Consider the following 16,916-nt stretch of genomic DNA (forward strand, 5'->3'; position numbering starts at 1 on the left):
GATATGCCTGTCTTTGTCTGCCCCAACTGTCAGCGAACATTTCGTGCGCAGATTGGACTATTCAGCCATCTGCGCACTCACAGATAGATTCATGAGCATCCTTCCCCCCACCCCACCACCACCCTCCCCCCATCCCCCATCTGGATGACAACGATGGTCATCATCGATCTCGATGGACACACCACCATGCCATTATCATATGGTTTTTAAAAGTATATGAGTTTTCATTACAGTACCCTCATGGACAGTATAATATAACTGTGAAAATGTGAAAATATTAAGTACTAACTGCCGCCACCTACTCATATGCGTACGAGTGGGCTTTTACGTGTATGACCGTTTTTACCCCGCCATGTAGGCAGCCATACTCCATTTTCGGTGGTTATAGAATATTCAAATGAATAACAGTTTAAAATAAGGGTCAAACACATCACACACACTCAATTTTTTTTTTTTTTAAATAACATATATATATATGTTTTTTTAATTCCATTAAGTTGATAAACTGGCTCTTATTTTTGTATTTTAGTAAATAGGGTGTTCAAGAGTAAGCGTAAGAGCGGATATGCAGGGCAACCAAGCAAAACTAAACACTGAGAATGGAAGGGCTGGCAGGTCTGAAAGAAAGGGACCCTTCAATGGATAAAGACATCAAGAAGAACAGCCGTAGATACAAAACATAGTTACATCTTACTCACTCTTCTTTTTCTGAGGAACTCGAAGACCAGAACTTGAAGGTTTCATCAGAAAGTCCATAATGCGTTCAACAATTGCGGACTTGGTTCCTCCCCGCTCGATATCCAACACCTCACACACATGCTTTAGACCAGCTAGCGTCAACCTGTAAACAGAGAGCTGCATGTATCCTTGTTACTGCACATATCTCCAAACCTAGTACCAGCATCAAATTAATGTGTGTACTAACAGAGCACTGGCAAAGTAGTCATTTTCAAAAGTTTTCATCTTGAAAGCATGCTGACATAAAACACAACCCCCAAAATCAACTTGCCTCCTGAAAGTTTTAGTACAAATTACAACATAATAAAAGTACCTCAAGTACCTCATTATAATTTCTCTCTGTTTAATAAAAAGTACAACTACACACTCATGCACGTCAACTGCAATAACTGATCCAAGTTATATTTTGCTGTTGTTGGAAACACTTTTTTCTTGAAGCACAAGTCGTATACCAGAATATGAATATTTCCACGGAGGTCCTGAGAAATCTCACATCCTATTTAATTTTTTCAATTGTTCTTTAAACATCAAAGACAGTCTTATCAACGTTTCAATTTCATCCGGATTCTTAACTTTTCAGCAAATCTACAAAAAACTCCAAACGCTTGTCAAAACCTCAGACTGAAACCAACATACAAGCAAGATAACAGATACAGAGATGGACAAAATAACCAACTGAAATTATACTGTTTTCCTCCAATATCATGTTCTATACATCAATACACACACACCTTGAAATACTATATTATTACAAGAAACACATTGCTTACATTATTTCTGCTTGAAGCCTTCAACTGCGGGTTTCATTGTTACTGAAATACTTAACTTCTTCAAACTAAAATACTGGGTTTCTTTTCAAAAAAAAGAGAAAGAAACAACAATTACAAAATAAACATTCGTATTTGAAAAATAAAAACATACTATGTTGGGATTTTTCTACACCCATTTCCAACACGACCATGCCCTCAACTTGATGTGCTTGATATGGTGCACTGTACCTGTAATCCTCATCAGTATTTTTTTTAAAGTATAACTTTGGCTTATCAACAACATTATTTTCATTTTCTACCATGTTTTTTGCAGTTGCTAATGTCACCAACATGTGTCAAATCAAATATTCTAACCACCTCTTCTGCACTGTAGTCCTGGCAGCCATGTTGACACATTTAAAAGCTTTTTGCATAACAAAACTTAACTTCAATCATCAAAAGTGCACAAAAATTTGCTGAAAACATCTTGCATGCCAGCCACTATTTGTAAAATGAAGTTTCATTTATCATGTGGCCAGCCAAACTTGATAATCCAATGACTCCTGAGCTGCAGTTAAAATCGCGGTCAGAAGTGAAATGCTTAAAATCACAATTCACCAACCCATATCTGCAAACCACAAAGTACTCACATGCCAAATCACTAATCCAGATATCAGACACTTGAAAATGTGATTGTCCAGAAGTATTTGCACTCATCCAATTATGGCTCTGCTAACAGAGCAAAAATTTTACATTTTAAAAGAGATTTCTGGAATAATGCAATCTTGAACCAATGTATATACAGCAACAAAGGGAGCAGACAACTAGTACTTACTTATTTAATGATGTCACACGTTTCTCATATTCTTTGTCTCCTTTTGTGAATGTGAACCCGTTGAACTGCCGAATGTTCCTCTTCACTTCCATGTTCTGCGAACAAATTTAACACACTCAAAAATCTTTATTCTTCACATATTTCTTCTAGAAGCTGAAAAATCAATTCAAAACAAGATCCATTCAAAGTAATGTGCATGTGACTACCCATTCACTCCCCTACCACTATCGTCATTTGCTTTTTTATAGGGTTCAATAACGTTGCCAAGGGGCCATGACATAAGTGGGCAGTCTTACAAGGCTCATGCAAATGACAATGCACAAAACTCGACTAAGATACATGAAAGGAGGAGTTTGTATTATACTCCATGTTTGGTGTTACATATACTTACCATGTCAAACTGATGCAAACTAGGCCTATCGGTTTGCTCTGCTTGGCCAAATTTCGCGGTTAACAGTGAAAAGACGAGCAGTCCTGGACCGGTCCACTCTCAACCAATCAAATGCCTCTAAAATCTATAAGCGCTGAATCATTCCATGGCCATCGAAGAAAATGCCCCATGAGAACCACGGCGGAGACGGACGGTCGGGCATTCGAGTTTGACACGGTAAGTATATGTAACACCAAACATGGAGTATAATACAAACTCCTCCTTTTGGTGTCATATACTGTACCATGTCAAACAGATGCAGAATTTAAAGCAAATGGAGAAGGGCAATGCCTACTGGTTCGTATGGGGAGCCCTTGTAACTGAGACGGCAGTGTTAGCCGCGACAAAGGAAATCCCCTTGGAACCGTCAGCCCTGGTCATACGGAAATTCCTGAGGTAGAAGCTGATGAAGGGATTCTCAGACCGCCCAAAGTCTGCCTCCAAGACATGCTGCAGTGGCACCGAGTGCTGGAAAGCAGCCGAAGTAGCTATGGCCCGCACTTTGCGTGCTCTGGGATGAAGACAGCTGATATCCCTGTGTGCATGAGAGTAGGCTCTACAAATGACTTGGGAAACCCAGCGGGAAATGGTGCCTGCAGCGATGTCTTTCTTGTAATTCACATTGAGGGAGATGAGCAGACGCCTCTGAGAAGAACGCCTATGGCGAGACCTATCCCAATAGTATTTGAGACACCGAACAGGGCAGAGATATCTATCCTCATCATCTTGGGCAAGAATATCAAAGGTCTGACCCTCAGAGAGGGGGAAGGAATCTCAGGGTCTTGGTTCTTAGCCAGAAGGAAATGAACACTGATGGAACCATCTCTGTGGAAGGCCAGATCTTGTGGCATTCCACTAAGACCATGAATCTCGCTTCTACGACGGCCTGTGGCCAGCAACAGAAGGAAAGTGGTCTTGAGGGTGAGCAAGTCAAAAGGAATAGTCCCCAATGACTCGAAGGGCTGTTTTCGAATGAAATCCAGCACCAGGAACAAGTCCCAGAGGGGTACTCTTCTGGGGTTTCTAGCTTCCTTCAGAGGGGCACCCCTAGCCACCTCTCTGAGGAAGAAATCCGCTTCAAAGGTGGGACCACCTAGCCATTTGATTGTGGTACAGATGGCAGACCTGTACCCTCGCACAGAACTTGCAGACAGGATGAGAACCGAGGAGCAGTGAGCCAGAAAGTTGGCCAGCTGCATGCTCGTAGGGTTAGTAGGGGGAATGCCCTGAGCTGTACACCACCGCAACCATTTCTTCCAGCGAAAGTCATACAAAGTCTCCGTTCCCTGCCTCCTTGCTCTGGTGACTATGGAGAGGAGGTCAGAGGAGGTACACCCCTGGGTCAGCGCAGCCGACACAGAGGCCGACCAAGGTGTCGAAGACTTCAATGGTGATGCTGACAGTTCCGACCACACAGCAGCCATGCGTGCAAGTGGAGCCGTTGAGGATTGGAATGAGGAGTGCCCGAGCGAGGCTGCCTCAGCAGATGAGATTTGGTTTTGAGTTCCAGGGGTGGAACATGTGTCAGGGACTGAAGGTCCAGAAACCAGGGCTGGGCTGGCCATTTCGGCGCAATGAGGATCAGCTGCGGCGTTCCAATCTGTCTTTCCGTATCACCTTGGACAGAATTGGAAAGGGAGGAAACGCGGAGGCAATCAGACTGCTCCAGTCTAGAGAGAGAGCATCCACTGCCCACGCTTCTGGGTCGGCGACCAGAGAGACATAAGTGGGAAGTCTCTTGTTGAACTTTGTGGCAAAAAGGTCCACCATCGGCTGAAACCACTGTTCCCACACCCCTTGAAGAGTGTCCTTGTCCAGGGTCCACTCTGTGCATATGACACTCTTGGACCTGCTGAGAGCATCTGCCAAGATGTTGGCTTTTCCTGCTAAGTGTCTCGCTGAAAGTGCAATGCCCTTGCTGTGGCACCAACGGAGGAGAGCCTCGGTCCGCAGGGAGAGGTCTGACAAGTGCGCTCCCCCCCCTTTGTTCACATAACATGCGACCGTCGTCTTGTCTGTGAACAAGCAGATGGTCTTGCCAGTGGCCTCCCCCATGAAGTGCAGGAGAGCCCTGCGAACTGCCTCCAGTTCCAGAACATTGATGTGGCATAGGCGCTCCTCCGGGGACCAAGTCCCTGCTGCATGGAGTGAGTCCATGTGGGCTCCCCAGCCCAGGGAGGGGGCGTCTGTGGAGTGCCACCTGAAGAGTAGGTGGGGCTATGGGCACCCCCTGTGTCCGAAGAGGGGTGATTAACCACTCTGATGTCACCTCGAGGAACCACTCGCCCAGACATATCTGGGTATCCCATGGCTGAGTGCTCTGGGACCAGCGTAACCTCAGTGCCCTCTGAAGAGGGCGCTTGAGAACCCTGCCCAGGGGAATGAGAGGTGCCATGGACTCTATCATACCCAGGAGGGAAGAAAGTGTCTGCGCTGTTGCTTGGGAGGAACGGCGTAAGTGACTGAGGAGGCCTGCCAGACGGTCCCAGCGATCTGGCGTCAGAGAGACTATCATGGACCGCGTGTCGAATCTCATCCCTAAGAAGTCGAAGGACTGACTTGGGGACAGATCGAATTTCTCCTGGTTCATGAGGAAGCCCAGCTGGGAGCAAAGGTCTAGATGTCTGGCTGTATGACTCTGGCACAGGGCCTGCGACTGGGCCAGGATAAGCCAGTCGTCCAGGTACACACAGACGAATGGATTCCGAGCGGATGATGGACACCAATTCTCGCACTACCTTGGTGAACAGGAAAGGGGCAAGGGACAGACCAAATGGGAGGGCCGGGAACTGGAACACCTTGTCCCTCCACACGAACCTCAGGTACTGACGGGATGCTGAATGGATGAGGATATGAAAATAAGCATCTTTCAGATCGATAGAGGTAGCCCAATCACCTTGTTGGATGGTCTCCCGAATCTGTGCCTGTGTGTCCATCTTGAATTTGATTTTGGGGAGGAATTTGTTGTGGGGGGACAAGTCCAAAACTGGTCTCCACCCTCCCGAGACCTTTGGAATCACGAACAACCAGCCGTAAAAACCGGGGCCCGGGTCCGAGAGTTGAGATATCGCCCCTATGAGGAGTTGGTGCGATATCTCTTTCTCTAAGACGCTCTCCTGCTCCGTCGAGCTGGGCACATAAGGAGGAGGAGTGTATCTTAGAGGGGGGCGGTCCTCCGCCCAAGGCAGCATGTACCCCGACTCTAGCACCGATACAATCCTGTCGTTGAGTCCCACAGCACGCCACTGATGTGCATGCCGGGACAAGTTTCCTACTTGGAGGGGCTGAACGACTGGCAGTGCTGAATCGGGGCCCAGTCATTGGGGGTGCTGCCTTCTGGCCTTGGGCATGGCCGGTCGGCTTGGACGGACATAAGGTGGTTTATTCCTCTGCCGCTGATTCTGCACACGCCGCTTTGACTTAGGCGGCGTGGTATATGGAGGGGCCCTGGTGGCCGGTCTCTTCAATGGCATACAACCCTGGAGCCCCTGGGAGGTGTCGGCCAAATATGAGGCCACCTCCCTGTTTGTCTCTGCCCTGTGGCTGACAAAATGGGGCACATACTGGCCCAAGAGGGAGTGCTGCTGTGCTGGGATGGACCACAGGGCAGCCCTCTCCTCCACAGGAATGTTAGAGAGGCGGAGGATGGCATCATGCCGCGCTAGCACAGTATTGAAGTGAAGTGAATGCTGGTAGCTGTGTCTGCAGCTGCCGTGAGACCAGATGCTACCCTACTGCCAAAAGTGTTTAACCTCTGGTCGGTGAAGAGGCCAGGCGGGACAGAGGAAGGAGACCCTGTGTCCTGATTGACCGGACGCTGTTCCCACAGCTCATTGGCCCTGTGGAGGAACGCGTCGAAGAAGGTATAAGCCGTGGAAACCTCGAGGAGGCAGCGGCGGGCCAATTTGTCCCACTCTGCTAACGTTTTAAAGGATAGGGTAGCTGAAGTGGGGAAGGTGGTGCGCTGTGAGACCAACATCCTGTCCTGTGTGGAGGGCTCTGCTTCCCTGTAGGCAGGGTGGTCCTGTGTGTACCAGGACCACACCCCTCCCTTGGAGGAATCTTTAAGGAACTTTCCCAGGGAAAAAGCGCCCGGGGCAGAGAGGGACTCCCTGCCTGGAGGAGGGATGGAAGCAGCACCCCTGACAGTGCGGGCTGGCTTAATAAGCCATTCCTGCACCATTTCTGGCACTCTGAGTGACCTTGTGGTTCTGGAGTTAGAGTCACATGGTGTAAGGAGGGTCAAGGGTAACAAAGTAGCCTGAGGGACTGATTCGGTATACCTGACCCTATTTGGGAGGGTCAGTTCGAGCTTGGCAAAGTCTGAGTTTGGTTCAGGCTGGTCCCTAGGGAGGCGCGGGCTCAATCTGTCCCCCTGGGATGTGGGTGAAGAGTGCTCATCCGCTTGTTCGTCCTCCTCCGAAGACAGGGCCTCCCACTCTTGTTCGCAGTCCATCCCCTGCTGGGTGCCATCCCAAGTGGATGTATCCACTGGGGCGTCCTGTGAGCTGTGGTCAGCCCAGCGGGATGAGCTGGGACGATCCCGAGCCGGAACCATGGCCACCGCTGTTATGTCCTTGACACCTGAAGCGGATGGGGAGCGTGTGGACCGTAGGTCCAACCATGCTTGGGATGGTGGGTGCCACACCTTTTCAGAGAGGGCGTCCCTGGATGCAAGAGGGACCCACGAGTGCTGTGAGGGGACAAACACCCACTCATCTCACTGTAGGACCGAGGGCTGGGTAGGTGGGAACCGCAGGCTCCCCCGGGCTGAGTAGGGCCCCTCAGCAGCCATCGGTCCTGACAAGGAGGCCGTTGTGACCGTGGAGGTCACCTGTGGGTTGACAGAGGCCCGATTTGTGGACAGAGTGGCAATATTGGTCGAGGAGCTCGACCTGACCGACAAGTCGATCCCACTTGTCGGGGCTGTGTGTGTCACCCTGTGAGATGTGCCAGGTTGGGTCCGGTGGGGAGCGGACAAGGGGTTGGCCCTTGGTACTCCCAGCAACCCAGCGTGCACCATAGGTGAGCCCCAGTACGGGTAGAATGGGGGTAACCACCCGTGGGCACCAGCCATACTGTGACCCCAACCCCAAGGGTCACTGGCGCCTTGACCTCCATGAAGGGAAAAATCTGGCCAAGTCGGAGGGAGGTCAGATCCGACTTGGGCGTCAGTCCCGCCCGAAGATGAGCGGGCTGACTGCCCGGAACCGCCTGACACATGCGGGCCTCCCCCAGCAGGGGAGACCGGCCGGATAGCGGGAAGACCTGCAGAGCAGGTTGCCACGCGCCCCGAATCCCCTCCCGTGGGAGACTGGGGTGGCTTGGCCTGGGGTGGGCAAAGTAGAGCTCCCCCCCCCCCCCTCTCCCCGGGAACCAAATTTATCTCCCCCCCCCCCCCAAAAAGGAGGTGGGGGAGGGGGGTCGACAGAGAAGGGAGGAGGGGGAACAACAATGGGGCCTGTGAGGGCCGTCTCCGAGTGGGGACCCGGGTAACAGCCGGACGTGGCCTCCCCTTGGGAGTTCGCGCCCAGCTGCGAGTCCCCACCGCCAGGAGAGGACTTGCCACTCCCCCTTCTCCCTGCCTCGCGCTGGGACACCTCGGGAGGTGACGCTCGTACCTCTTTCCCCCCGGTCCCCTTCATGACCACTTTACTGGTACGAAAGTCGCCTCCGCGATCAGCGTCTAAAGACGCATCGCCGCGGTCCGTATCGGGAGGAATCATGAGCTCCGGGCCTGGGAGAGTCTCTTGCCGAGTCTCAGTCCCAGCATCATGATCCCTGCCTTCGTGGTATGGCACATGAGGCATGGAACCCGCGCTTAGGCACCCAGCGAAAATCCGACCCCCAACAGAGAAAGGAAAGACAGGATCGACTTAGAGGTAGAGAAAAATGAACAAATCAAGGGTGCCGTCGAATCGAGTACACAGAATGTAAGAATACAATAAACACAAGCCGCATGCAGCAAAATAAGGCCAAATGAATATGCTTAATAGCCAAAAAAAGCGCAAGACGAGACAGAGCGTAAACCTGACAAGATGGCGTGGATGCACTAACTCATAGTGTATGGTTGCTAAAACTACTTACTGCTGGAAAACATGCCTTTGTAAGCTGGTACAGCACTGCAGCATCCATCAATGCAGCTGGTCCAACACTGGGAAATTCTATTTCCACTTGTGGTTTAACGGGTACAATCCTCGTAAACAGTAAATACTAGACATCTTCTTCTTCATTCATGGGCTGCAACTCCTACGGTCACTTGTATGTACCGTTAAGTTCGGTCTATTGAGTGCACTGGTATATAAGCCGCACCCACTAAATTTAGGAAAAAATTTAACTTCATACATACATAAGCCGCACTGGCTTATAAGCCGCACTTATTTCTGGTACCAGAACACATACTGATACTACAGAAAAGCTGTCAATACTGTAGGTTATGAAATAAACACAAGCGGGAACAACACAAAGAAAAGCAAGCGAAAATACTGCCAGTGCCACCAAAAAAAAACAAAAAAAAACCAGAACACAACGAAAAGAAGATCCATAATTTAGGGAAAGTCACATTTATTCAACGTCATCCTGCTCACTGAATACACCGAAATCTTCATCTTCAGTGTCTGAGTTGAAGAGAACCAGCACAGCTTCATCCACCATCTTTTCACTGACTTCAGCCTCGCTCTCACTTCATGAACATGAACGCAAGTGGAGGTCGTCTGCTAGGTCATCGTCTTCAATTTGAAGGCTGCATCATAGGCATTTCGTCGCATTTTCAGCATGATAAGGGTGTACGCTTGAGCAGAGTAGAACTGAATGCTGGTCTGAAGGCTTTAATGTGTGGGGATTTGATTTATAAAACGTGAACAGTTAGCACACTATCGTGAAGCTCATCCAAAAATTCATGGACAGAAATCATGATTTTGGTGAGTTGAAGGGCAGCTAAGAATAGATGAGAACGTGACACTCCCAGGATCGTTAAAATCCTCAAATAAGCTGCATCATTATATAAGCCGCAGAGGTTGAAGCAGGGGTAAAAAGTCGCGGTTTATAAACCGAACTTTACGGTACACAAGACAGCTTTTACGTGTACGACCGTTTTTATCCCGCCATGTTGGCAACCATACTCCGTTTTCAGGGTGTGCATGCTGGGTATGTTCTTGTTTCCATAATCTACCAAATGCTGACATAGATTACAGAATCTTTAACATGCATATTTGATCTTCTGCTTGCATATACACATGAAGGGGGTTCAGGCACAAGCAGGTCTGCACATGTTGACCTGGAGATCAGAAAAATCTCCACCCTTTAGCAACTGGGGTGATAATCATGCAGAAGAGAACACAGTGTGGACACCAACTGCCATTTGGGCTAAGTGTAGTTCAAGTTGTCCACACAAGCAGAGAAGGTTGCTAGCTTTTCACCATTTCAAAATTACGTTTTTTAAGCTTCTTTTTTTAATATGAAGTTTATTACTATGATTTATGATTTGGAGTGATCTACGGTGCTGGACCCCCCCACCCTCCCTTGCCATACCCAAAATGCAGAAAACTGATGAGAAACAATGAACACACAAGATAGTTCCCCTTGACTTTCAATTTTAGTTTTACTCCATAAAGAACAGATTCACTGAAACAAGTGGGCAGAAGGCAGACAGATCTATTAATTTTATTAAGAAAAGAATATAACATAAACTTTCATCTCTTCCTCAGACAGCAATGGTATTTTTTTCATGAACCAAAAGCTGATGAGCAGTACCATGCATCTCATACAATTGTAAACAAAAAATATCTTCTTTTTTTTCCCCCAAAGTTATTCAGTAAATGACAATTTACAACCCCAAAAAGTTTATAATGATTACTCCATACTCACACTTCCAGCTCTGTTGTACAATAACCGATGAAGAGGCTTCAAGTCTATGGCTTTGGTCTGGTTAAGTTTAAATTCAACTGGAAAACAGATAAAAAGAAAAATCTTTGTGATAGACAATGGTATTGGCAAAATGAAAAAATGAGGAAAGGAACTCATGACTTACATGCTATTTATGCAAGTAACAATAAACCAAAAATATGTCAGGGGCTGGCAGGGGGAATAGTACTAACATGTATCAATCTACATCATATTTTTACACACCATCAGAAATGAGTGTGGGCTGGAAACAACAATTCCTTCAGTAAAGAGTGCCTGCCCATGCCTGGTAAAAACTATCAGTGCTATGGCATCAGGCATCTGCCAGTGCCCAGGTGAGCACGTGGTGATTGTGGGGGCTGCCATGTTTAACATAGGAATGCACATCTTGAGAGAATATGACTTTGTTTTATTTCTGTCATTTCTTTTTCCAACGGAAAAAAATTATTGTCAATATGTGCAGTAGTTTGAAATACATACTTTTTTTTAAGTCTGGAAATTCAGGTGTAGTTCTAAAAAATGGCTAGCCTTTATTTTCAATTAAAATATGTGAGAGAGACTGAAACAAAAAAGCTGATGTGTCCATGGGGGACGAAGCCATCCTGAAGCTAACAAAAAAAAGTTGTTTACAACCTCAACAACTGTCGTCTTTTTTAACTTGCGCACACCCACAACACAAATCAAAGAACAAACAAATTTTTTACAGGCCTAAAATCTGACAGCTCTCTCTCATGGCCTTCTGTCTCAAAACCTAGCGAACGTTTGGCTGCATCAAAGGATCTAGTTCCGTCAAAAAGAAAAAGCATCTTAAAACATCCATATAATTTGTTTTCATGTCATTAGTGTGTGTGTGTGTGTGTGTGTGTGTGTAGACATTCAGATTGTGTGTGTGATTATGAGAGGTTGGTGAGCAGCGATACTGACACATTAAGACTGAGGAAAGCAGAAACCAACACTGGGAAACTTCCAGAGAGGGAAGGTGGTGCAAACAACTGTGTACATCTACAACAGTACATGGTACTTGCATGGAAACAGGGTTTTCCACACTGCCCACTGACGAGTCTGACCCTTCAACAGAACTGGACCTTAACCCCCTCACCACCACCCTATTACCACTACCTCCGGCCATTTCTTCTCATCCATATCAAAGGAGGGGAGGAGTGGAGGAGGGAGAACAGACATGAAAGGCACAAACTATGATACAAGGAAAAAGCAGGGAATGAGGTGAGAAAGAGAGAAAAATAAATGGGGTGAGGGGAAGCACATGAAAGGGGGAAGGGTAATTGTAGTAGTCCTGTTTGTGGCGATTTCAGTCATAAATAATTGTACACAATCGATCTGGGTAATTTGTTAATGATGCCTGTCCATTTCTTTTTGTGCAACACACAGAACGGTCAAACTGAAAATAGACAGCAAAACGATAGAGGTTGGAGGCAGGGAACAGGAGAGAAAGAGACAGATGGAGGGAGACAGAGACAGAGAGTAAGAGACAGAGAGACAGTAAGACCTGATTGTGGGTGAGATTTTAGATCGGCATTGTATATGACTGTGTGTATGTATGTGTGCACGTGTGTGTGTACAGTGGCAGTGTGAGAGGGCAGAGAGAGAGAGACAGGGAGGGATGGGTCCTACTGATCTTAACAGACAACAGATTTTGCAACTACTTTGAAATCACTGACCGCCTTCTATTCCTTCAGCTCATAATTATAAACACTGGTGCACATACACACTTCCAGTAAGGGAGGAGAGCCCAAGGATTGAGTGATGTCTGGCAATGCAGAAATACAGCCACGCGAGAATGAAGACAACAACATCTGTGAAATGTACGGATGTCCAAATAAGAGATATAGGTCGCAAGTGCATTTAAGCAAATGATATTTCATGTTTGTTATGGAGATGAATGCTTGGTGATGGATCTCAGGTCTAAAACAACTTCTACAGAGAAAAAATTTGATGTTGATCACAATTGATAATTTTGGGGGGACAAAAATGGCTGAGAATGACTGATTACACATACCTTCAATTGTGGGGAACTGCTATGATGAGGTATCTTTATTTGTAGCTGAGTGTTTAGAGAATGAAAAAACTAGCACACACACAGCAGAGCACTCAGTGAGTCAGCTTTCAAATCTTAATGCAAACACAGCATTGAGACTTATTCAAGAACATGTCAGATCTCTTATTTTTTAAAGCATTCTTCAAAATCAAAATGTTCCGAATTTACTTGTATGTGAAACTAACGTTTCTGCATATCACCAGCTGCCTTCTGCAACAAAATAGATAATGCCTAAATTCATATGATTTTTTCAAATGTGTATGATTTTTGTGTGTGTGTGTGTGTGTGTGTGTGTGTGTGTGTGTGTGCGCGCATGCGCGCGCCAGTGTAGAACGTGTCAGTTTAGTGCAGTTACTTCCCTTCAGACAGGATTTAGAAGTTCACTCAGGATATTTCTGTCAGGAACAGAGGGTAATGAAATGGAAAGGAGGAGTTTGTATTATACTCCATCTTTGGTGTTACATATACTTACCATGTCAAACTGATGCAAACTAGGCCTATTGGTTTGCTCTCCTTGGCCAAATTTCGCGCGGCTAACAGTGAAAAGACAGGCCCGCCCACTCTCAGCCAATCAAACGCCTCTAAAAGCTATAAGCGCTGAATCATTCCGTGGCCATGAACAAAAATGCCCCATGAGAACCACGGCGGAGACGCAGGGACGGACGGGCGGGCATTCGAGTTTGACATGGTAAGTATATGTAACACCAAACATGGAGTATAATACAAACTCCTCCTTTTGGTGTCATATACTGTACCATGTCAAACTGATGCAGAATTTAAAGCAAATAGAGGAGGCCAACGCCTACTGGTTCGTATGGGGAGCCCTTGTAACTGAGACGGCAGTGTTAACCGCGACAAAGGAAATCCCCTTGGAACCGTCAGCCCTGGTCATACGGAAATTCCTGAGGTAGAAGTTGATGAAGGGATTCTCAGACCGCCAGAAGGCTGCCTCCAAGACATGCTGCGTTGGCACTGAGTGCTGGAAAGCAGCCGAAGTAGCTATGGCCCGCACTTCGTGTGCTCTGGGATGAAGACAGCTGATATCCCTGTGTGCATGAGAGTAGGCTCTACGAATGACTTGGGAAGCACGGCGGGAAACGGTGCCTGCAGCGATGTCTTTCTTGTAATTCTCATTGAGGGAGATGAGCAGACGCCTCTGAGAAGAACGCCTATGGCGAGACCTATCCCAATAATATCTGAGACACCGAACAGGGCAGAGGTGCCTATCCTCATCATCTTGGGCAAGAATATCAGACAAAGGTCTGACCCTCAGAGAGGGGGAAGGAACCTCAGGGTCTTGGTTCTTAGCCAGAAACTCTGGAAGGAAACGATGTTGGTTTTTCCTGCTAAGTGTCTCGCTGAAAGTGCAATGCCCTTGCTGTGGCACCAACGGAGGAGAGCCTCAGTCCGCATGGAGAGGTCTGCCGAGTGCGCTCCCCCCCCATTTGTTCACATAACATGCGACCGTCGTCTTGTCCGTGAACAAGCAGATGGTCTTGCCAGTGGCCTCCCCCATGAAGTGCAGGAGAGCCCTGCGAACTGCCTCCAGTTCCAGAACATTGATGTGGCATAGGCGCTCCTACGGGGACCAAGTCCCTGCTGCATGGAGTGAGTCCATGTGGGCTCCCCAGCCCAGGGAGGAGGCGTCTGTGAAGAGTGCCACCTGAAGAGTAGGTGGGGCTATGGGCACCCCCTGTGTCCTAAGGGGGGTGATTAACCACTCTGATATCACCTCGAGGAACCACTCGCCCAGACATATCTGGGTATCCCATGGCTGAGTGCTCTGGGACCGGCGTAACCTCAGTGCCCTCTGGAGAGGGCGCTTGAGAACCCTGTCCAGGGGAATGAGAGGTGCCGTGGACTCTATCATGCCCAAGAGGGAAGAAAGTGTCCGCGCTGTATCTTGTGAGGAGTGGCGCCAGTGGCTGAGGAAGCCTGCCAGACGGTCCCAGTGATCTGGCGCCAGAGAGACTATCATGGACCGCGTGTCGAATCTCATCCCTAAGAAGTCGAAGGACTGACGTGGGGACAGATCGCATATCTGCTGGTCCATGAGGAAGCCCAGTTGGGAACAAAGGTCTAGAAGTCTGGCCGTATGACTCAGGCACAGGGCCTGCGACTGGGCCAGGATAAGCCAGTCGTCCAGGTACACACAGAGACAAATGGATTCCGAGCGGACGATGGACACCAATTCCAGCACCACCTTGGTAGACAGGAAAGGGGCAAGGGACAGACCAAATGGGAGGGCCGGGAACTGGAACCCCTTGTCCCTCCACACGAACCTCAGGTACCGATGGGATGCTGAATGGATGAGTATATGAAAATAAGCATCTTCCAGATCGATAGAGGTAGGCCAATCACCTTGTTGGATGGTCTCCCGAATCTGTACCTGTGTGTCCATCTTGAATTTGATTTTGGGGAGGAATTTGTTGAGGGGGGACAAGTCCAAACTGGTCTCCACCCTCCCGAGACCTTTGGAATCACCAACAACCAGCCGTAAAAACCGGGGGCCCGGGTCCGAGAGTTGAGATATAGCCCCATGAGGAGTGGGTGGGATATCTCTTTTTCTAGGACGCTCTCCTGCTACGTCAGGCTGGGCACCTAAGGAGGAGGAGTGGATCTTAGAGGGGGGCGGTCCTCCACCCAAGACAGCATGTACCCAGACTCTAGCACCGACATAATCCCGTCGTTGAGTCCCAGAGCACACCACTGATGTGCATGCCGGAACAAGTTTCCTACTTGGAGGGGCTGAACGACTGGCAGTGCTGAATCGGGGCCCAGTCATTGGGGGTGCTGCCTTCTGGCCTTGGGCATGGCCGGTCGGCTTGGACGGACATAAGGTGGTTTATTCCTCTGCCACTGATTCTGCACACGCTGCTTTGACTTAGGCGGCGTGGTATATGGAGGGGCCCTGGTGGCCGGTCTCTTCAATGGCATAGAACCCTGGAGCCCATGAGATGTGTCGGCCAAATATGAGGCCACCTCCCTGTTTGTCTCTGCCCTGTGGCTGACAAAATGGGGCGGGAACTGGCCGAAGAGGGAGTGCTGCTGTGCTAGGATGGACCGCAGGGCAGCCCTCTCCTCCACAGGAATGTTAGAGAGGCGGAGAATGGCATCACGCCGCGCTAGCACAGTATTGAAGTGAAGGCTGGTAGCTGTGTCTGCAGCTGCCGTGAGACCAGATGCTACCCTATTGCCAAAAGCGTGTAACCTCTGGTCGGTGAAGAGGCCAGGCGGGACAGAGGAAGGAGACCCGGTGTCCTGATTAACCGGACACTGTTCCCACAGCTCATTGGCCCTGTGGAGGAACGCGTCGAAGGTGTACGCCGTGGAAACCTCGAGGAGGCAGCGGCGGGCCAATTTGTCCCACTCTGCTAACGTTTTAAAGTATAGGGTAGCTGAAGTGGGGAAGGTGGTGCGCTGTAAGACCAACATCCTGTCCTGTGCGGAGGGCTCTGCTCCGCTGTAGGCAGGGTGGTCCTGTGTGTACCAGGACCACACCCCTCCCTTGGAGGAATCTTTAAGGAACTTTCCCGGGGAAAAGGCACCCGGGGCAGAGAGGGACTCCCTGCCTGGAGGAGGGATGGAAGCAGCACCCCTGACAGTGCGGGCTGGCTTATTAAGCCATTCCTGCACCATTTCTGGCACTCTGAGTCGCCTTGTGGTTCTGGAGTTAGAGTCACATGGCGTAAGGAGGGTCAAGGGTAACAAAGTGGCCTGAGGGACTGATTCGGTATACGTGACCCTATTGGGGAGGGTCAGTTCGAGCTCGGCAAAGTCCGAGTTTGGTTCAGGCTGGTCCCTAGGGAGGCGCGGGCTCAATCTGTCCCCCCTGGGATGTGGGCGAAGAGTGCTCATCTGCTTGTTCGTCCTCATCCGAAGACAGGGGCTCCCACTCTTGTTCGCAGTCCATCCCCTGCTGGGTGCCATCCCAAGTGGATGTACCCACTGGGGCGTCCTGTGAGCTGTGGTCAGCCCAGCGGCATGAGCTGGGACGATCCCGAGCCGGGACCATGGCCGCCACTGTTATGTCCTTGACACCTGAAGTGGGTGGTGAGCGTGTGGACCGTAGGTCCAACCATGCTTGGAATGGTGGGTGCCACACCTTTTCAGAGAGGGCGTCCCTGGATGCAAGAGGGACCCACGAGTGCTGTGAGGGGACAAACACCCACTCATCTCACTGTAGGACCGAGGGCTGGGCAGGTG

At 49.0% G+C, this 16,916-nt stretch overlaps 1 protein-coding gene across 1 annotated transcript in view; it reads right to left on the reverse strand.

Moving 5' to 3' along the window:
• Positions 1–669: 669 nt before the first annotated feature.
• The window catches only part of LOC143280564 (protein DEK-like), a 54,069-nt gene continuing 37,822 nt past the window's right edge, over positions 670–16,916 (reverse strand). Inside the window, exons 4-6 of the mRNA XM_076585256.1 lie at positions 10,619–10,695; positions 2,323–2,417; positions 670–841 (exon numbers count right to left, since the gene is read on the reverse strand). Coding sequence (XP_076441371.1) covers positions 691–841; positions 2,323–2,417; positions 10,619–10,695 — 323 coding nt within the window. The 3' untranslated portion in view covers positions 670–690. The remainder of the gene's footprint in view (positions 842–2,322; positions 2,418–10,618; positions 10,696–16,916) is intronic.

This window comes from Babylonia areolata, chromosome 3 (assembly GCF_041734735.1).
Source record: "Babylonia areolata isolate BAREFJ2019XMU chromosome 3, ASM4173473v1, whole genome shotgun sequence".
NCBI lineage: Eukaryota > Metazoa > Mollusca > Gastropoda > Neogastropoda > Buccinidae > Babylonia > Babylonia areolata.